The sequence below is a fragment of the Oncorhynchus keta genome, chromosome 10 (genome assembly GCF_023373465.1).
Source record: "Oncorhynchus keta strain PuntledgeMale-10-30-2019 chromosome 10, Oket_V2, whole genome shotgun sequence".
Taxonomy (NCBI): Eukaryota; Metazoa; Chordata; class Actinopteri; order Salmoniformes; family Salmonidae; genus Oncorhynchus; species Oncorhynchus keta.
In genome coordinates, this window is record NC_068430.1 from 16,448,072 (window position 1) to 16,470,559 (window position 22,488).

Sequence of the window (22,488 nt, forward strand, 5' to 3'; positions counted from 1 at the left end):
CTATTCTCAAATATCCCCTGGGAGGCGAGGGGTTAAAAATCAATTTGTGGTAAGTGTACCATGACAGCTAGCTCGTATCCCTGGAGACAGAAGATACACACACACACACTCCCCGCTGTTGTATCTTGTGATGGGTGTGAGAATGAGTGTGTGTGTGTATATATATACGGGGCATCTGTGTGTTTGTAAATCTGAGAATGAGTGGAGCACACACACAAACAGACACATACAGATACACACACAAACGCACCAAAAACACGCATCAAACACACACAACACACAAGCCAAGTAACACTGAAAGTTCTGAGATGTAGACATTAACAGGGAGTGGTGTTCTGCTGTTTTAAAGGTCAGGTGTTGGAAAGTACAAAGTTCAACCTGCTTTGGCCTTACACGCACAACACAGATTCACCATTATGTAGAAATAGGCCGTGGGACATTATCAAATGCTCAAACATACATAAAACATCTTCAATCTGGGTGGTGCATGTGAGTGTGTACATGTGCCTGTAATTCTGATAGCATTGACATTTAAAAGACAACAAAATACAGGTTGTGTTACTTTGGTGGATAAATGTAAATATGAAGAGACAGAGTGCAAGAGATGGGTAGAAATATGGATGAAATGGTGAGAGAAAGAGAGAAAGAGAGTGCGAGAGAGAGGGAGGCTCTAACTTTACCTTGATACTGTCCAGCCAGGGAAAATCTGTCTGCAGCTGCTCCGCCTCCCTGGCCAGCCTCTATACAGGAAACACACATGAAGCAGAGGTCAGGGTCAAGGGTCAATACAGAGGTCAGGGTTAAAGGCTCCTCTGGTTCAGTGGGTAGGTGTCAGAGTGTGTGGTTGTGTGTGTGTGCCAACCTGTTCTCTAGAGAAAACACTAAGTGAACTAAGTGCTGTTCATAGACTGTATAATTCTAGAGGCAGTGACTGGTGCCAAGCTCAGCATGCTCCTCAATGGGCTTACACATTTCTCCTAACTGTCAGGGGAATTTCATTTCTGTAAGGCGCAAGCTAAATGACTACAATTTCAGACCATGCACTGTAGCAAAATGGTGCCAGACATATTTAGGCTAGCTATAGTGTGTTGGAGAAAAAATGTGATTACAACGGTGTTATTCCAAGGGGTAATACAGTTAGCATTTGGAGTGGAGAAGGTGAAGGCCATTGAATAACATGAATTCCAAACCAAAAGGACAAGGAAGTTTTGTCAAATGCCTTTTCGTGGCTAAAGGGGTTCAGTGCAATGTTGCTTGCTTTATTTTCGTATTCTCTGCACGTTTTTCTCATTTTGGTTCCTAACTATTTATAGTTATAATATAGGTCTGACATAATTAATTGTACAGGGATTATAACATGGAGTATTACTGTCTATGTGTAGAGGCTTATGGGCGACAGACAATATCTTGTCGCCCAATGGCAAAATAGAGTGAGTCTCTAAAGAGACAGTCTCTTCCCTGTGTCTGCATGGTACCATGCCTCAGTACTGTGTCTAGTTTTCCTCTCTGTTCCCACTTCAACCCCCTAGGGAAATATCTGGTTTGCGTCCCCTATCAGCCAGCCAGTCAGTCAGTCAGCCAGCCAGTCAACCAGCCAGTCAACCAGCCAGTCAGCCAACCAGTCATCCACCCAGCCAGTCAGGCAGCCAGCCAGTCAATCATTCAGCCTGCCAGCCACACAGTCCCTGGGCTAGAAAATGACAAACCCTTTTTAGACTCCCACTAAGTGGACTTTCATTTCTGGTACATCATCAAAGGGACCACATTCCCCAAGCACATTTTCTTCTCTCCTAAAGGACGGACAGTGATAAACTCTCGTTAGAGAAAGAAGTGTCCTATTTCTGTCTGAAGGTCCACCCCCCCCGAGCCCCCCATCACCAAGACCCTCCCACTCACAGCTAGCCAGACCTAGCCCCTCCTACTCCGTTTATGATATCACTAACCTTGTTAGTGAAACAATAGCTGAATGCCAGGATCATTAGGGTCTTAATCACCTGAATGAGGATTATATTAAGAAACAATGAAATGTAGATTTTATTCAGTCACTACTAATGAGGTGGACCAGTGAAACAATGACACATACAGCAGAGCTAATTAGTCTAATGAAATGATCGCCACAAAGTTCATTAAAGGAAACTTCCTCAGTTGTGTGACAGTGTGGCGTTGTGTATACAACAGAGGGGTCAACCTAGCGAAACGGCACTCTTGAGTGTTTGTAATCCAACAGTTTTCAATTAGCGATCAACAGTGGAGTGTGCTGCTGGCTAAACAATTACTTTGAGATTCGACACTGCCCTGAACTGGCCTGAGAACTGAACATATGGCTAAAGGGTTAGCCCTCTATGCCACATATGGCAAAACAATAACAGATGTAAGTGAGAACCTTTTGTCTCACCCTTCATGTATAGTATGACTTTGCATATACTGTAAATGATTTGTGAATGCTTATGAATATATAAAGCCTTTACGAGTTGTTGTTTTTCTAAAGTGGGACCTTTCAATGCCAAACGGTGGTAGTCCGTCAATACGTCTCTGTCTATCTGTGACGTCTCTTCAAGGAGACGGAAATTATATAAAGGAGAAGAGGACATGAATCATGATGAATGAGGAAATACAAATGTAGTCCATGTCACTGCATATGAAGAATAGTTCCTCCCTCCTTCTCTGTCCTTCCTTCCTGATGATCTGTCTTCTTCCACAGTCGTCTGTTTCTCTGGCTTCTTCTACAGTCGTCTGTTTCTCTGTCTTCTTCCTCAGTCGTCTGTTTCTCTGGCTTCTTCCTCAGTCGTCTGTTTCTCTGTCTTCTTCCACAGTCGTCTGTTTCTCTGTCTTCTTCCTCAGTCGTCTGTTTCTCTGTCTTCTTCCTCAGTCGTCTGTTTCTCTGGCTTCTTCCTCAGTCGTCTGTTTCTCTGTCTTCTTCCACAGTCGTCTGTTTCTCTGTCTTCTTCCTCAGTCGTCTGTTTCTCTGTCTTCTTCCTTAGTCGTCTGTTTCTCTGTCTTCTTCCTCAGTCGTCTGTTTCTCTGGCTTCTTCCTCAGTCGTCTGTTTCTCTGTCTTCTTCCTCAGTCGTCTGTTTCTCTGTCTTCTTCCTCAGTCGTCTGTTTCTCTGTCTTCTTCCTCAGTCGTCTGTTTCTCTGTCTTCTTCCTCAGTCGTCTGTTTCTCTGTCTTCTTCCTCAGTCGTCTGTTTCTCTGTCTTCTTCCTCAGTCGTCTGTTTCTCTGGCTTCTTCCTCAGTCGTCTGTTTCTCTGTCTTCTTCCTCAGTCGTCTGTTTCTCTGGCTTCTTCCTCAGTCGTCTGTTTCTCTGGCTTCTTCCTCAGTCGTCTGTTTCTCTGTCTTCTTCCTCAGTCGTCTGTTTCTCTGTCTTCTTCCTCAGTCGTCTGTTTCTCTGTCTTCTTCCTCAGTCGTTTCTGTTTCTCTGTCTTCTTCCTCAGTCGTCTGTTTCTCTGGCTTCTTCCTCAGTCGTCTGTTTCTCTGTCTTCTTCCTCAGTCGTCTGTTTCTCTGGCTTCTTCCTCAGTCGTCTGTTTCTCTGGCTTCTTCCTCAGTCGTCTGTTTCTCTGTCTTCTTCCTCAGTCGTCTGTTTCTCTGTCTTCTTCCTCAGTCGTCTGTTTCTCTGGCTTCTTCCTCAGTCGTCTGTTTCTCTGTCTTCTTCCTCAGTCGTCTGTTTCTCTGGCTTCTTCCTCAGTCGTCTGTTTCTCTGGCTTCTTCCTCAGTCGTCTGTTTCTCTGGCTTCTTCCTCAGTCGTCTGTTTCTCTGTCTTCTTCCTCAGTCGTCTGTTTCTCTGGCTTCTTCCTCAGTCGTCTGTTTCTCTGGCTTCTTCCTCAGTCGTCTGTTTCTCTGTCTTCTTCCTCAGTCGTCTGTTTCTCTGGCTTCTTCCTCAGTCGTCTGTTTCTCTGGCTTCTTCCTCAGTCGTCTGTTTCTCTGGCTTCTTCCTCAGTCGTCTGTTTCTCTGTCTTCTTCCTCAGTCGTCTGTTTCTCTGGCTTCTTCCTCAGTCGTCTGTTTCTCTGTCTTCTTCCTCAGTCGTCTGTTTCTCTGGCTTCTTCCTCAGTCGTCTGTTTCTCTGGCTTCTTCCTCAGTCGTCTGTTTCTCTGGCTTCTTCCTCAGTCGTCTGTTTCTCTGTCTTCTTCCTCAGTCGTCTGTTTCTCTGGCTTCTTCCTCAGTCGTCTGTTTCTCTGGCTTCTTCCTCAGTCGTCTGTTTCTCTGTCTTCTTCCTCAGTCGTCTGTTTCTCTGGCTTCTTCCTCAGTCGTCTGTTTCTCTGGCTTCTTCCTCAGTCGTCTGTTTCTCTGGCTTCTTCCTCAGTCGTCTGTTTCTCTGGCTTCTTCCTCAGTCGTCTGTTTCTCTGGCTTCTTCCTCAGTCGTCTGTTTCTCTGGCTTCTTCCTCAGTCGTCTGTTTCTCTGGCTTCTTCCTCAGTCGTCTGTTTCTCTGGCTTCTTCCTCAGTCGTCTGTTTCTCTGGCTTCTTCCTCAGTCGTCTGTTTCTCTGGCTTCTTCCTCAGTCGTCTGTTTCTCTGTCTTCTTCCACAGTCGTCTGTTTCTCTGGCTTCTTCCTCAGTCGTCTGTTTCTCTGTCTTCTTCCTCAGTCGTCTGTTTCTCTGGCTTCTTCCTCAGTCGTCTGTTTCTCTGGCTTCTTCCTCAGTCGTCTGTTTCTCTGGCTTCTTCCTCAGTCGTCTGTTTCTCTGGCTTCTTCCACAGTCGTCTGTTTCTCTGGCTTCTTCCTCAGTCGTCTGTTTCTCTGTCTTCTTCCTCAGTCGTCTGTTTCTCTGGCTTCTTCCTCAGTCGTCTGTTTCTCTGGCTTCTTCCTCAGTCGTCTGTTTCTCTGGCTTCTTCCTCAGTCGTCTGTTTCTCTGGCTTCTTCCACAGTCGTCTGTTTCTCTGGCTTCTTCCACAGTCGTCTGTTTCTCTGGCTTCTTCCTCAGTCGTCTGTTTCTCTGGCTTCTTCCTCAGTCGTCTGTTTCTCTGTCTTCTTCCTCAGTCGTCTGTTTCTCTGGCTTCTTCCTCAGTCGTCTGTTTCTCTGGCTTCTTTCTCAGTCGTCTGTTTCTCTGTCTTCTTCCTCAGTCGTCTGTTTCTCTGGCTTCTTCCTCAGTCGTCTGTTTCTCTGGCTTCTTCCTCAGTCGTCTGTTTCTCTGGCTTCTTCCTCAGTCGTCTGTTTCTCTGTCTTCTTCCTCAGTCGTCTGTTTCTCTGGCTTCTTCCTCAGTCGTCTGTTTCTCTGTCTTCTTCCTCAGTCGTCTGTTTCTCTGTCTTCTTCCTCAGTCGTCTGTTTCTCTGGCTTCTTCCTCAGTCGTCTGTTTCTATGGCTTCTTCCTCAGTCGTCTGTTTCTATGGCTTCTTCCTCAGTATTGTGTTTTTACAGTCTCTCAGTAAGGCTCCATGTCTCTAGGCCGGATCTCTCCTCTAGCAGCATAAAGTAGTACCTCCCTGCTCCAAAACAGCCATGTGTCTTCATGTGTCTCTCCTTACTGTGTGTTGGCCCAGATGAATGGGCTACACAAACAGACCATGAATCAGACTGAGAGACGGACAGGGGGTATATAATCTATGTTGGTGGTTGGAGCCAAGGCACTTAGTGCAGCTGGATGAGCATAGTGAGATCAGAACAGTACAGAACAGATAAGACCAGTACAGCACAGGCTGGCCAACACAGTACAGAGACATGGACCCAGTCTAACTACTGTAACACAGCACAGTCCAGCAGTTTCAATATCACTGCTTTAATGTCTCTAACACCATCTATATCACTGATGGTGATGCTACAGACAAGGTCAAGCAGTAGAAACACTGTGTGCTGTCCAACAGAGTGCTTTACTGTAGCTACACATCTCCAACCCTTCACACTATATAATCGACTAGCTGACAGTATTACTGTGCTGTACAAGAGGTGGATGGATCATCAGAGCTGTTTGTTCAGTCCTTGTCTGTGATGTTACTGCAAGCCTGGCGGATCCGAGGATCTCTCTCTCTCACGATCTCTCTCTCTCTATCTCTCTGTCTCTCTCTCACTTCTAAACTTGTGGAACTTAAAAGCCATAATGAAAAGCTCAGTGAGAGGCGATGAGCACATTTAATATTCCTAATTGTTCTATTTGCTCTGTTCCAGAGGAGAGTGGTTTAATCACTCAAAGTTGTGTTATTTTAGGAGGAATGACAGCATACCAGAGTCCAGCCATGTCATGCTGTGTTGAGCCCACTAAACGACACACCACACCGTAACGCCTGCCCCGTCCACCCGCCTGTCTGATTTCTGCAGTGAGTTAAGGTCCTCCAGTCCAGACCTCCACTCAGCCGGCCTGTGTGACAATAAGGTCACTCAGCACAACACATTGTTCTCCGGGTTGATCTCGAGGGCACTCGGAAAACAACACTACACAGGCCACTCAACAAAACACACTGTGTTAAGTCTGTGTGATTGCGGCGGCAGTGTATTGCGGCGGCAGTGTATTGCAGCGGCAGTGTATTGCAGCGGCAGTGTATTGCGGCGGCAGTGTATTGCGGCGGCAGTGTATTGCGGCGGCAGTGTATTGCGGCGGCAGTGTATTGCGGCGGCAGTGTATTGCGGCGGCAGTGTATTGCGGCGGCAGTGTATTGCGGCGGCAGTGTATTGCAGCGGCAGTGTATTGCGGCGGCAGTGTATTGCGGCGGCAGTGTATTGCGGCGGCAGTGTATTGCAGCGGCAGTGTATTGCAGCGGCAGTGTATTGCGGCGGCAGTGTATTGCGGCAGTGTATTGCAGCGGCAGTGTATTGCAGCGGCAGTGTATTGCGGTGGCAGTGTATTGCGGTGGCAGTGTATTGCGGTGGCAGTGTATTGCAGCGGCAGTGTATTGCGGTGGCAGTGTATTGCGGTGGCAGTGTATTGCGGTGGCAGTGTATTGCAGCGGCAGTGTATTGCAGCGGCAGTGTATTGCGGTGGCAGTGTATTGCGGTGGCAGTGTATTGCGGTGGCAGTGTATTGCGGTGGCAGTGTATTGCGGTGGCAGTGTATTGCAGTGTATTGCGGCGGCAGTGTATTGCGGTGGCAGTGTATTGCGGCGGTAGTGTATTGCGGTGGCAGTGTGCGGGCGGCAGTGTATTGCGGCGGCAGTGTATTGCGCGGCAGTGTATTGCGGCGGCAGTGTATTGCAGCGGCAGTGTATTGCGGTGGCAGTGTATTGCGGCGGCAGTGTATTGCGGCGGTGTATTGCGGCGGCAGTGTATTGCGGCGGCAGTGTATTGCGGCGGCAGTGTATTGCGGCAGTGTATTGCGGCAGTGTATTGCGGCGGCAGTGTATTGCGGCGGCAGTGTATTGCGGCGGCAGTGTATTGCGGCGGCAGTGTATTGCGGCGGCAGTGTATTGCGGCGGCAGTGTATTGCAGCGGCAGTGTATTGCAGCGGCAGTGTATTGCAGCGGCAGTGTATTGCAGCGGCAGTGTATTGCGGCGGCAGTGTATTGCGGCGGCAGTGTATTGCGGCGGCAGTGTATTGCGGCGGCAGTGTATTGCAGCGGCAGTGTATTGCGGCGGCAGTGTATTGCGGCGGCAGTGTATTGCGGCAGTGTATTGCGGCGGCAGTGTATTGCGGCGGCAGTGTATTGCGGCGGCAGTGTATTGCAGCGGCAGTGTATTGCGGCGGCAGTGTATTGCAGCGGCAGTGTATTGCGGTGGCAGTGTATTGCAGCGGCAGTGTATTGCGGCGGCAGTGTATTGCAGTGTATTGCGGCGGTAGTGTATTGCGGCGGCAGTGTATTGCGGTGGCAGTGTATTGCGGTGGCAGTGTATTGCGGCGGCAGTGTATTGCGGCGGTAGTGTATTGCGGCGGCAGTGTATTGCGGCGGCAGTGTATTGCGGCGGTAGTGTATTGCGGTGGCAGTGTATTGCAGTGTATTGCGTGCGGCAGTGTATTGCGGTGGCAGTGTATTGCGGCGGTAGTGTATTGCGGCGGCAGTGTATTGCGTGTATTGCGGCAGTGTATTGCGGCGGCAGTGTATTGCGGCGGCAGTGTATTGCGGTATTGCGGTAGTGTATTGCGGCGGCAGTGTATTGCGGCGGCAGTGTATTGCGGCGGTAGTGTATTGCGGTGGCAGTGTATTGCGGCGGCAGTGCAGTGTATTGCGGCGGCAGTGTATTGCGGTGGCAGTGTATTGCGGCGTGTATTGCGGCGGCAGTGTATTGTGTATTGCGGTGGCAGTGTATTGCGGTGGCAGTGTATTGCAGCGGCAGTGTATTGCGGCGGCAGTGTGTGGCAGTGTATTGCGGCGGTAGTGTATTGCAGCGGCAGTGTATTGCGGCAGTGTATTGCGGCAGTGTATTGCGGCGGTAGTGTATTGCGGCGGCAGTGTATTGCGGCGGCAGTGTATTGCGGTAGTGTATTGCGGTGGCAGTGTATTGCGGCGGCAGTGTATTGCGGCGGCAGTGTATTGCGGTGGCAGTGTATTGCGGCGGCAGTGTATTGCGGCGGCAGTGTATTGCGGCGGCAGTGTATTGCAGCGGCAGTGTATTGCAGCGGCAGTGTATTGCGGCGGCAGTGTATTGCAGCGGCAGTGTATTGCAGCGGCAGTGTATTGCAGTGGCAGTGTATTGCAGCGGCAGTGTATTGCGGTGGCAGTGTATTGCAGCGGCAGTGTATTGCAGCGGCAGTGTATTGCAGCGGCAGTGTATTGCGGCGGCAGTGTATTGCGGCGGCAGTGTATTGCAGCGGCAGTGTATTGCGGCGGCAGTGTATTGCAGCACTCAACACCTGTTTATTGACCTCTAAACACTGTGTCTGGGTGACATACAGTAGTCTGCAATAACATAGGACCCTTAAGACTGTGCATGACTGCTAAAGGTGGTTCGATAACATCCCCACAGTGACATCTGCAGTTAGCAAAGCCCCAAAAACAAGTCTGCTCTGACTTCCTGCCTGTCAATCTTACCAGTGACCAAGTGAGCATTCAGACACTTCCTTCACATAAGGTTAAATCTACCAGTTGGTCAGCAGTAGTTTGCCTGAGTCCTATCACCCTGTGTCCAGTAGGGGGAGAAGCTCCAGTCTGACTGGACCAGTGGTCCTCCTCAGCAGCCAGCCAGTTGAGCCTGTTAGAGTGAGTGCAGTCCGTCTGCAGAGAGAGTCCATTATGTCTGTCTCTCTTCTAGCACTGGGCTGGGATTATAGTCAATCATAGAAATCACTCAGTCCCACAACCACCACCACCACAGATGGAGGGACTTTCAGCTCCAGAATTTAAAACATCTCAGACTAACTCTTTCTCTTTCTTTCTGTCTCCCCCATTATTTTATCTCTTCCTCTTGCTTTGTCCTCCATCATATGCCGTACATAACCTGTCACTTTCTCTCCATCTGTCTTACGTTCTACCTATCAGCCGGGTTTTACCCCTCCTCTAACTTGGTCTCAATCTAACCACAAGACTATTTCCAGCCACTTGAAGTGACTTAAAAAAATACTGTCAATTAATAAATCAATCACCGATTACTCTCTGAGATGAACAGAGAAGTATATTGTGTACAGTACAATGATGTATTCATGGACCCTTCTAGAGTCGGCTTCCTATTCCGCAACAAAGCCTCTTTCACTTACGCCGCCAAACTTACCCTAGTAAAACTGACTATCCTACCGATCCTCGACTTCGGCGATGTCATTTACAAAATTGCTTCCAATACTCTACTCTGCAAACTGGATGCAGTTTATCACAGTGCCATCCGTTTTGCTACTAAAGCACCTTATACCACCCACCACTGCGACCTGTATGCTCTAGTCGGCTGGCCCTCACTACATATTCGTCGCCAGACCCACTGGCTCCAGGTCATCTACAAGTCCATGCTAGGCAAATCTCCGCCTTATCTCAGTTCGCTGGTCACGATGGCAACACCCACCCGTAGCACGCGCTCCAGCAGGTGTATCTCACTGATCATCCCTAAAGCCAACACCTCATTTGGCCGCCTTTCGTTCCAGTTCTCTGCTGCCTGTGACTGGAACGAATTGCAAAAATCGCTTTTATCTCCCTCACCAACTTTAAACATCGGCTATCTGAGCAGCTAACTGAACGCTGCAGCTGTACATAGTCTATCGGTAAATAGCCCACCCAATTTACCTAACTCATCCCCACACTGTTTATATTTATTTACTCTTCTGCTCTTTTGCACACCAGTATCTCTACCTGTACATGACCATCTGATCATTTATCACTCCAGTGTTAATCTGCAAAATTTTAATTATTCGCCTACCTCCTCATGCCTTTTGCACACAATGTATATAGACTCTCTTTTTTTTCCTACTGTGTTATTGACTTGTTAATTGTTTACTCCATGTGTAACTCTGTGTTGTCTGTGTCACACTGCTATGCTTTATCTTGGCCAGGTCGCAGTTGTAAATGAGAACTTGTTCTCAACTAGCCTACCTGGTTAAATAAAGGTGAAATAAAAAAAATACAAATATAAATCTGGTGTTCTATAGAAGAATAAAAAAATACTAATAAATGTAGTGTACATGATTGCATCATTGTACTGTACACCCGTGAAATGAATGCAAGTGGGAACACATCATTGATGTGGACCTCACGCATTGGCATATTGTCATGTATGTTCTCCTAATTAGACTAAGCCCTATAATGAGAGACTTCCAATGTGAAGTTCTGATTCCTGTGCTGAGAGGACAGTGATAACATGACCATACTGTTCTCTCCTCAGAGAGACACAACAATATGAAGGTCAATAATGAGGAGAAATAATGACCCTTAATCCCAGGTCCCTGGTTGCTCTCCCATATGCAGCTGGGCATTGTAGTTCTTCTGAGCTGGCTTGGAATGAGGAAGTGCGTGGATGGGAGAAAGACCCTGCGGGTGTGGTTGGGAGACCCGGTCTCTGTTCTGTGGTCCAAAGAGACCTGTGGCGGGCCCGTTCTGCAGAGGCTGTGTGCGTAGTGCTATTATAGCCCTGTGCAGAGATAATCCCTGCCTTTGTTTCCCCCTAATCTTCCCCTTCCCTCCACAACGGAAATTATATCACTTCCTCTTGCATTTCCCCGCTCCTCATCACTAAGCATGCAGTCTGTCTGTCTGTCTCTCTCTCTCTCTCTCTGCCGTTTCCACAGAGACCAGTTACTATACAGACCAAGCAGCATGCTGCCACCTACCCACCACAGCACTAGTAGAACACCCGATTTCTATAGCAGAACGCCAGATTTCTATAGCAGAACACCAGATTTCTATAGCAGAACACCAGATTTCTACAGCAGAACACCCAATTTCTATAGAACACGAGATTTATATAGTAGAACACCAGATTTCTATAGCAGAATAACATATTTATATAGAACACCAGATGTCTATAGTAAAACACCAGATTTCTATAGAAGAATAACATATTTCTATAGAACACCAGATTTCTATAGTAGAACACCAGATTTCTATAGAAGAATAACATGTTTCTAAAGAACACCAGCTTTCTATAGTAGAACACCAGATTTCTATAGCAGAACACCAGATTTCTATAGAACACCAGATTTCTATAGAAGAATAACATATTTATATAGAACACCAGATGTCTGTAGTAAAACACCAGATTTCTATAGTAGAACACCAGATCTCTATAGTAGAACACCAGATTTCTATAGAAGAATAACATATTTCTATAGAACACCAGATTTCTATTGTAGAACACCAGATTTCTATAGCAAAATAACATAATAACATATTTCTATCGCAGAACACCAGATTTCTATAGCAGAACACCACACTTCTATAGTAGAACACCACACTTCTATAGTAGAACACCCGATTTCTATAGCATAACACCAGATTTCTGTAGTAGAACATGACATCTCTAGAGCAGAACACAAGATTTCTAGAGCAGAACACCAGATTTCTAGAGCAGAACACCAGATTTCTAGAGCAGAACACCAGATTTCTAGAGCAGAACACCAGATTTCTAGAGCAGAACACCAGATTTCTAGAGCAGAACACCATATTTCCATATACAGCGTTCTATATTAGAATTCTTGAACACCAGTTTTGCACAGTAGCCTACAACAGCAGCTTTCTATTCTGGTGTGTTTCTAAAATGAGCAGCAGCTCGCTTTCTATTGTTGATCACAATCTGTCTTTACTAGAATGCCTGGTTTTAGTAGAACACCAGATTTCTATAGTAGAATGTAAGCTTTCTACACCAGAGTACCATCATTCGAGTTTGACATACTGTATAACAGCTTTCTGCATACAGTATGAACATGATCTTGTCATACAAAGGAAAGTACTCATGTTAAATGACTAGATCAATGGGATCCCAGCTGGTTTAAAATAGTATTTCTCCACTCAAGGCTACAGCAGAGAAGAGTCAGACTGTTGGACCTGTTTTATCTCAAGACCATATTAATATAGCACTTACTCATCAGCCTCACTGAAACTACCAGACCTAAACTATTATGAAACATCAAATCAAATCAAATCAAATTTATTTATATAGCCCTTCGTACATCAGCTGATATCTCAAAGTGCTGTACAGAAACCCAGCCTAAAACCCCAAACAGCAAACAATGCAGGTGTAAAAGCATATTCTGATAAGATATCCAACCCAGTAGCCATGCCATAGGGTGGCTAATCACATCCCATTCTGCCTCCAGTATGAATCCACCAACTGTAGCTGGCCCAACAGACTTGCATAGAATAGTCCCCCAATCAGGAAGAGCTGCCAGAGTTGTGACTAGAGGGAGTGCAGATACGACCGGAAGTTACTTGTCGTAGCAAGTTAGGAGAGCATTTTAGCTAACCCTTAACCTAACCCTTTTCCTAACTTCAACCTAAGTCTCCTAACCTGCCACGTTAATTCTCCTAACCTGCTACAAAAAAGTTCATTCCGGTCATAGCTGTACTCCCTCCAGAGCAGAACCTGCTGCCAGCTATCTCCCAAAACACACATATTTCCTGCCAGGCCACATGGGCTATTGGGAGATGTAGTCTTTTTCCATGTGAGATGTGTAGTTCCGCAAGAACACACATTTTCCTCATCAATCCACAAAACCTTTGGAACTAAGCAACAGAATCATCACACCATTTCACAAAGTCCTCTAAGAGCAGGTCATCGTGGTCCTAATAATCATTCAATAGAGCAACTACAGTCTGGAATTCAATTAATTAATTGTCTGCAAATTCATCTGGATGAATACCAAAAACAACTCTATTAATATCAATGAGTGGTACAGTGCCCTTCCTAACCTAGCTCCAATGCATTAAATACTGCAGTGCATCTCCTCATGGACTGCACCAGATTTGCCAGTTCTTGCTGTGAGATGTTACCCCACTCTTCCACCAAGGCGCCTGCAAGTTCCCAGACATTTCTGGGGGGAATGGTCCTAGCCCTCACCCTCTGATCCAACAGGTCCCAGACGTGCTCAATGAGATTGAGATCCGGGCTCTTCGCTGGCCGTGGCAGAACACTGACATTCTTTTCTTGTAGGGAATCACGCACAGAACGAGCAGCATGGCTAGTGGCATTGTCATGCTGGAGTGTCATGTCAGGATGAGCCTGCAGGAAGGGTACCACATGAGGGAGGAGGATGTCTGTCCTGTAACGCACAGCATTGAGATTGCCTGCAATGACAACAAGCTCAGTCCGATGATGCTGTGACACACAGTCGCAGACCATGACAGACCCTCCATCTCCAAATCGATCCCGCTCCAGAGTACATGCCTCGGTGTGACGCTCATTCCTTCGACGATAAACGCGAATCCGACCATCACCCCTGGTGAGACAAAACCGCGACTCGCAGGTGAAGAGCACTTTTTGTCAGTCCTGTCTGGTCCAGCGACGGTGGGTTTGTGCCTGGTGATGTCTGGTGAGGATCTGCCTTACAACAGGCCTACAAGTCCTCAGTCCAGCCTCTCTCAGCCTATTGCGGACAGTCTGAGCACTGATGTGCGTTCCTGGTGTAACTCGGGCAGTTGTTGTTGCCATCCTGTACCTGTCCCGCAGGTGTGATGCTCGGATGTACCATTGTTATGCCGGTGTTTTTACACGTGGTCTGCCACTGTGAGGACGATCAGCTGTCCACCCTGTCTCCCTGTAGCACTGTCTTAGGTGTCTCACAGTATGGACATTACAATTTATTGCCCTGGACACATCTGCAGTCCTCATGCCTCCTTGCAGCATGCCTAAGGCATGTTCACGCAGATGAGCAGGGTGTTTTTCCGAGCCAGTAGAAAGGCCTCTTTAGTGTCCTAAGTTTTAATAACTGTGACCTACAATCTGTAAGCTGTTAGTGTCTTAACGGCCGTTCCAGAGGTGCATGTTCATGAACTGTTTATGGTTCATTGAACAAGCATGGGAAACAGTGTTTAAACCCTTTACAAGGAAGATCTGTGAAGTTATTTGGATTTTTATGAATTATCTTTGAAAGACAGGGTCCTGAAAAAGGATTTATTTTTTTGCTAAGTTTATATACAAAAATATATAGATATTATAATATTGTCTTTGCACATTTCAAAATCATCGTAATAGAATAATAGAAGTGATAACGATTCATATATAAAAGATCAAATTCAACCAGAGAGTGCCAGTGCCCTTAGATCACAGGAAAAGGGCACACTTGAGCATTGCACTTGAATCATTCCCACGGTGAAAGGCTAGGCCTGCTACGCTATGAAACCACACTATTGCAGAGACGTTGATATTACTGGACGCAATTGATACGGTGAAAACAATGTGTGGGGAGGCAGAGGCACAGAAACTCACATCAATACCTTTGTCAGAAAACACTGTTAAACAAAGAATGTATGCTATTAAAAGCAATCAAGAGGAAACTCTGACTGGACGACTCAAAAACACCCCAGCTTATGCTCTCCAAATGGACATTAGCTGTGTGGGCAGAGATGCCCAGGCATTGACATATTGTTCAGTCTCACGATTCTCGAGCATAAAACGGCATAGTGTGCTGCGTGACTATATTGACAAAAACAGATTCCATGGGATCGAATGGTGGGTTCTTTTGCACAGATGGGGCTCCATCCATGGCGGGAGAGGGCAGGCCTCTGCCTGCTAGTTCTGAATGTGTCTGCCTCTGCCATATGGACACATTGTACGATACACCGAGAGCAACTAGCGGCAAAAGAGCTGAGCACAGAACTCAGAGATATACTGCAGCAGGTAACTTCAATTGTAAACTACATCAAATCACATCCACTGCGCGCCCCCTCCACGATGTGGAGATATGGGATTTGAGCATGACAATGTTCTTTTTCACACCGAGGCTTGGTGGTTATCGAGGGGGAGTGTAGGATATATTTTTGCATTGAGAGAGGAACTGTTGTCATTCACAATGGTTGTAAAAAAAAACAGACTTGGTTGACTTTCTGTGTAACGAAAAGAAAATAACAGAAAACAGCAACATTAAGTGTCCTAAAAGAGTGATGACTGCTCACATCCAACGCTTGGAAGAGCACGTTGGTACTGACCAACTTCCCAATCCATTTGACTGTGATCCTGGCTCGAGCTGTCATGTGACTGAATGCAGCAGACAACACATTCACTGTCACTACGGAGGAGTTTTTTTCCAACTTCCGACTTCAGTGCGTTCAAGACAACTGGGAACACGGGAAAGAAACGAGCTCAGACTGGGATTTTTTTTTTTTTGAACGGTCATCAACACAGAAATACAACTCGGGAACTCTGGGCTCTTTCTAGAGTTCTGACTATCAGACCTAAAGATAAGTAATGTCATGACCTTGTATTTTCAGAGTTCCCAGTTGTCTTGAAAGCACCATAAAACTAATGGTAGACTACCCTTCGCCAGCTCATCCAGGTTGGATGCAACAGCAGAAATTAGATGCACACTGTCGACCACGCCCCCTGACTTAGAGAAGTTCCTAGGCAACAAGCACACCCATCTCATTAGTGGTGGTGAAATAAGCTCCATTATGTCAGACTCATTTTCAACTGCCTGTCATCGCCCCACATTAAAAATATGTCATGGTGAGTTGGGTTGACAATCAGAAATACTGTTCAAATGTTTTTCAATTGACTGCCATTGCCCCAAATAAAAAAGAAACCATTGTCTGTTAAAATTCCTTTTTTTATTGTACATGGGTGGGGTCGTGAGAATTTTCAGATATCAAAATGGGGTTGTGCGAACCCCTGCCTTAACGTCTAATTCTAAGGTAAGACATTGAGAGCTTATTGTGAAAACACACACACACACAGAGCCCCACACACACACACACACAACCCAGGCACCATCGTCATAGTTACAACAGGAAGAAGAAAGAAGCACTGTCGTTACAAACAGATGCACAGCACAGAGGAAGAGGGAACAGCCACACACATTGAACACCAGATCAGGTAGGTAGCACACACACACACACACACACACACACACACACACACACACACACACACACACACACACACACACACACACACACACACACAGTTTTTATGCAAGTAATGCCAACTGTTGTCTAGAGAGCATGCCAACTGTTGTCTAGAGAGCATGCCAACTGTTGTCTAGAGAGCATGCCAACTGTTATCTAGAGAGCGCGCCAACTGTTCTAGAGAGCGCGCCAACTGTTGTCTAGAGAGCACGCCAACTGTTGTCTAGAGAGCATGTGAACTGTTGTCTAGAGAGCATGTGAACTGTTGTCTAGAGAGCATGCCAACTGTTGTCTAGAGAGCGCGCCAACGGTTGTCTAGAGAGCATGTGAACTGTTGTCTATAGAGCATTCCAACGGTTGTCTAGAGAGCATGTGAACTGTTGTCTATAGAGCATGTGAACTGTTGTCTAGAGAGCATGTGAACTGTTGTCTAGAGAGCACGTGAACTGTTGTCTATAGAGCATGTGAACTGTTGTCTATAGAGCATGTGAACTGTTGTCTAGAGAGCACGTGAACTGTTGTCTATAGAGCATGTGAACTGTTGTCTAGAGAGCATGTGAACTGTTGTCTATAGAGCATGTGAACTGTTGTCAAGAGAGCACGTGAACTGTTGTCTATAGAGCATGTGAACTGTTGTCTAGAGAGCACGCCAACTGTTGTCTAGAGAGCATGTGAACTGTTGTCTAGAGAGCATGTGAACTGTTGTCTAGAGAGCATGTGAACTGTTGTCTATAGAGCATGTGAACTGTTGTCTAGAGAGCATGTGAACTGTTGTCGATAGAGCATGTGAACTGTTGTCTAGAGAGCACGTGAACTGTTGTCTAGAGAGCATGTGAACTGTTGACTATAGAGCATGTGAACTGTTGTCTAGAGAGCACGTGAACTGTAGTCTATAGAGCATTCCAACTGTTGTCTATAGAGCACGTGAACTGTTGTCTAGAGAGCATGTGAACTGTTGTCTATAGAGTATGTGAACTGTTGTCTATAGAGCATGTGAACTGTTGTCTATAGAGCATGTGAACTGTTGTCTATAGAGCATGTGAACTGTTGTCTAGAGAGCATGTGAACTGTTGTCTAGAGAGCATGTGAACTGTTGTCTAGAGAGCATGTGAACTGTTGTCTAGAGAGCATGTGAACTGTTGTCTAGAGAGCATGTGAACTGTTGTCTAGAGAGCACGTGAACTGTTGTCTAGAGAGCATGTGAACTGTTGTCTATAGAGCATGTGAACTGTTGTCTATAGAGCATGCTAACTGTTGTCTATAGAGCATTCCAACTGTTGTCTAGAGAGCATGTGAACTGTTGTCTATAGAGCATGTGAACTGTTGTCTATAGAGCATGTGAACTGTTGTCTATAGAGCATGTGAACTGTTGTCTAGAGAGCACGTGAACTGTTGTCTATAGAACATTCCAACTGTTGTCTATAGAGCATGTGAACTGTAGTCTATAGAGCACGCAAACTGTCGTCTAGAGAGCATGTGAACTGTTGTCTATAGAGCATGTGAACTGTTGTCTATAGAGCATGTGAACTGTTGTCTAGAGAGCATGTGAACTGTTGCCTATAGAGCATGTGAACTGTTGTCTAGAGAGCACGTGAACTGTTGTCTAGAGAGCATGTGAACTGTTGCCTATAGAGCATGTGAACTGTTGTCTAGAGAGCATGTGAACTGTTGTCTATAGAGCATGTGAACTGTTGTCTAGAGAGCATGTGAACTGTTGTCTAGAGAGCTGTTGTCTATAGAGCATGAACTGTTGTCTATAGAGCATGAACTGTTGTCTAGAGAGCATGTGAACTGTTGTCTAGAGAGCATGTGAACTGTTGTCTAGAGAGCATGTGAACTGTTGTCTAGAGAGCATGTGAACTGTTGTCTAGAGAGCATGTGAACTGTTGTCTATAGAGCATTCCAACTGTGTCTATAGAGCAACTGTTGTCTAGAGAGCATGTGAACTGTTGTCTAGAGAGCATGTGAACTGTTGTCTATAGAGCACGCCAACTGTTGTCTAGAGAGCATGCCAACTGTTGTCTAGAGAGCATGTGAACTGTTGTCTAGAGAGCATGTGAACGGTTGTCTAGAGAGCATGTGAACTGTTGTCTAGAGAGCACGCCAACTGTTGTCTAGAGAGCATGCCAACTGTTGTCTAGAGAGCATGTGAACTGTTATCTAGAGAGCATGTGAACTGTTGTCTAGAGAGCATGTGAACTGTTGTCTAGAGAGCACGCCAACTGTTGTCTAGAGAGCATGCCAACTGTTGTCTAGAGAGCATGCCAACTGTTGTCTAGAGAGCATGTGAACTGTTGTCTAGAGAGCATGTGAACTGTTGTCTAGAGAGCATGTGAACTGTTGTCTAGAGAGCATGTGAACTGTTATCTAGAGAGCATGTGAACTGTTGTCTAGAGAGCATGCCAACTGTTGTCTAGAGAGCATGTGAACTGTTGTCTAGAGAGCATGTGAACTGTTATCTAGAGAACTGTTGTCTATATGTGAACTGTTGTCTAGAGAGCATGTGAACTGTTGTCTATAGAGCATGTGAACTGTTGTCTAGAGAGCATGTGAACTGTTGTCTATAGAGCATGTGAACTGTTGTCTAGAGCATGTGAACTGTTGTCTAGAGAGCATGTGAACTGTTGTCTATAGAGCATGAACTGTTGTCTATAGATGTGAACTGTTGTCTATAGAGCATGAACTGCAGGAGCAACTGTTGTCTAGAGAGCATGCCAACTGTTGTCTAGAGAGCACGTGAACTGTTGTCTAGAGAGCACGCCAACTGTTGTCTATAGAGCATGTGAACTGTTGTCTAACTGTGAACTGTTGTCTAGAGAGCATGTGAACTGTTATCTAGAGAGCATGTGAACTGTTGTCTAGAGAGCATGTGAACTGTTGTCTAGAGAGCATGCCAACTGTTGTCTAGAGAGCACTGTTGCCAACTGTTGTCTAGAGAGCATGCCAACTGTTGTCTATAGAGCATGCCAACTGTTGTCTAGAGAGCATGTGAACTGTTATCTAGAGAGCATGTGAACTGTTGTCTATAGAGCATGTGAACTGTTGTCTAGAGAGCATGTGAACTGTTGTCTAGAGAGCATGTGAACTGGTGTCTATAGAGCATGTGAACTGTTGTCTAGAGAGCATGTGAACTGTTGTCTATAGAGATGTGAACTGTTGTCTATAGAGCATGAACTGTTGTCTAGAGAGCATGTGAACTGTTGTCTATAGAGCATGTGAACTGTTGTCTATAGAGCATGTGAACTGTTGTCTAGAGAGCATGTGAACTGTTGTCTAGAGAGCATGTGAACTGTTGTCTATAGAGCATGTGAACTGTTGTCTAGAGAGCATGTGAACTGTTGTCTATAGAGCATGTGAACTGTTGTCTAGAGAGCATGTGAACTGTTGTCTAGAGAGCATGTGAACTGTTGTCTAGAGAGCATGTGAACTGTTGTCTAGAGAGCATGTGAACTGTTGTCTAGAGAGCATGTGAACTGTTGTCTAGAGAGCAGGCCAACTGTTGTCTATAGAGCATGTGAACTGTTGTCTATAGAGCATGCCAACTGTTGTCTATAGAGCATTCCAACTGAGCATGTGAACTGTTGTCTATAGAGCATGCCAACTGTTGTCTAGAGAGCATGTGAACTGTTGTCTATAGAGCATTCCAACTGTTGTCTAGAGAGCACGCCAACTGTTGTCTAGAGAGCATTCCAACTGTTGTCTAGAGAGCACGCCAACTGTTGTCTAGAGAGCATGTGAACTGTTGTCTATAGAGCATGTGAACTGTTGTCTATAGAGCATGTGAACTGTTGTCTAGAGAGCACGCCAACTGTTGTCTAGAGAGCATGTGAACTGTTGTCTAGAGAGCACGCCAACTGTTGTCTAGAGAGCACGCCAACTGTTGTCTAGAGAGCATGTGAACTGTTGTCTAGAGAGCATGTGAACAGTTGTCTAGAGAGCATGTGAACTGTTTTCTAGAGAGCATGTGAACTGTTGTCTAGAGAGCACGTGAACTGTTGTCTAGAGAGCATGTGAACTGTTGTCTATAGAGCATGTGAACTGTTGTCTATAGAGCATGCTAACTGTTGTCTATAGAGCATTCCAACTGTTGTCTAGAGAGCATGTGAACTGTTGTCTATAGAGCATGTGAACTGTTGTCTATAGAGCATGTGAACTGTTGTCTATAGAGCATGTGAACTGTTGTCTAGAGAGCACGTGAACTGTTGTCTATAGAACATTCCAACTGTTGTCTATAGAGCATGTGAACTGTAGTCTATAGAGCACGTGAAACTGTTTTGTCTAGAGAGCATGTGAACTGTTGTCTATAGAGCATTGAACTGTTGTCTATAGAGCATGTGAACTGTTGTCTAGAGAGCATGTGAACTGTTGCCTATAGAGCATGTGAACTGTTGTCTAGAGAGCACGTGAACTGCTGTCTAGAGAGCATGTGAACTGTTGCCTATAGAGCATGTGAACTGTTGTCTAGAGAGCATGTGAACTGTTGTCTATAGAGCATGTGAACTGTTGTCTAGAGAGCATGTGAACTGTTGTCTAGAGAGCACGTGAACTGTTGTCTAGAGAGCATGTGAACTGTTGTCTAGAGAGCATGTGAACTGTTGTCTAGAGAGCATGCCAACTGTTGTCTAGAGAGCATGTGAACTGTTGTCTAGAGAGCATGTGAACTGTTGTCTATAGAGCATGTCAACTGTTGTCTAGAGAGCATGTGAACTGTTGTCTAGAGAGCATGTGAACTGTTGTCTATAGAGCACGCCAACTGTTGTCTAGAGAGCATGCCAACTGTTGTCTAGAGAGCATGTGAACTGTTGTCTAGAGAGCATGTGAACGGTTGTCTAGAGAGCATGTGAACTGTTGTCTAGAGAGCATGTGCTGTTGTCTAACTGTTGTCTAGAGAGCATGCCAACTGTTGTCTAGAGAGCATGTGAACTGTTGTCTAGAGAGCATGTGAACTGTTGTCTAGAGAGTCATGAACTGTTGTCTATGAGAAACTGTTGTCTAGAGAGCATGCCTAACTGTTGTCTAGAGAGCATGCCAACTGTTGTCTAGAGAGCACGTTGTCAATGTGAACTGTTGTCTAGAGAGCATGTGAACTGTTGTCTAGAGAGCATGTGAACTGTTGTCTAGAGAGCATGTGAACTGTTGTCTAGAGAGCATGTGAACTGTTGTCTAGAGAGCATGTGAACTGTTGTCTAGAGAGCATGCTGTTGTCTAACATGTTGTCTAGAGAGCATGTGAACTGTTGTCTAGAGAGCATGTGAACTGTTGTCTAGAGAGCATGTGAACTGTTGTCTAGAGAGCATGTGAACTGTTATCTAGAGAGCATGTGAACTGTTGTCTAGAGAGCATGTGAACTGTTGTCTAGAGAGCATGTGAACTGTTGTCTAGAGAGCATGTGAACTGTTGTCTAGAGAGCAGGCCAACTGTTGTCTAGAGAGCGAGCCAACTGTTGTCTAGAGAGCACGCCAACTGTTGTCTAGAGAGCACGCCAACTGTTGTCTAGAGAGCGAGCCAACTGTTGTCTAGAGAGCATGTGAACTGTTATCTAGAGAGCATGTGAACTGTTGTCTAGAGAGCATGTGAACTGTTGTCTAGAGAGCACGCCAACTGTTGTCTAGAGAGCACGCCAACTGTTGTCTAGAGAGCATGCCAACTGTTGTCTAGAGAGCACGCCAACTGTTGTCTAGAGAGCATGTGAACTGTTGTCTAGAGAGCATGTGAACTGTTGTCTAGAGAGCATGTGAACTGTTGTCTAGAGAGCACGTGAACTGTTGTCTAGAGAGCATGTGAACTGTTGTCTAGAGAGCATGTGAACTGTTGTCTAGAGAGCATGTGAACTGTTGTCTAGAGAGCATGTGAACTGTTGTCTAGAGAGCATGTGAACTGTTGTCTAGAGAGCATGTGAACTGTTGTCTAGAGAGCATGTGAACTGTTGTCTAGAGAGCATGCCAACTGTTGTCTAGAGAGCGAGCATGCTGTTGTCTAGAGAGCATGCCAACTGTTGTCTAGAGAGCATGTGAACTGTTGTCTAGAGAGCATGTGAACTGTTGTCTAGAGAGCATGTGAACTGTTGTCTAGAGAGCATGTGAACTGTTGTCTAGAGAGCATGTGAACTGTTGTCTAGAGAGCATGTGAACTGTTGTCTAGAGAGCATGTGAACTGTT

General features: G+C 45.8%; 1 protein-coding gene across 4 annotated transcripts in view; it reads right to left on the minus strand.

Moving 5' to 3' along the window:
* Positions 1 to 22,488, minus strand: part of LOC118388289 (voltage-dependent calcium channel subunit alpha-2/delta-2-like) — a 407,521-nt gene that overhangs the window by 227,022 nt on the left and 158,011 nt on the right. For all 4 annotated transcript variants that reach the window (XM_052526555.1, XM_052526554.1, XM_052526556.1 and 1 more), the window contains exon 4: positions 681 to 740. In XM_052526555.1, coding sequence (XP_052382515.1) covers positions 681 to 740 — 60 coding nt within the window. The remainder of the gene's footprint in view (positions 1 to 680; positions 741 to 22,488) is intronic.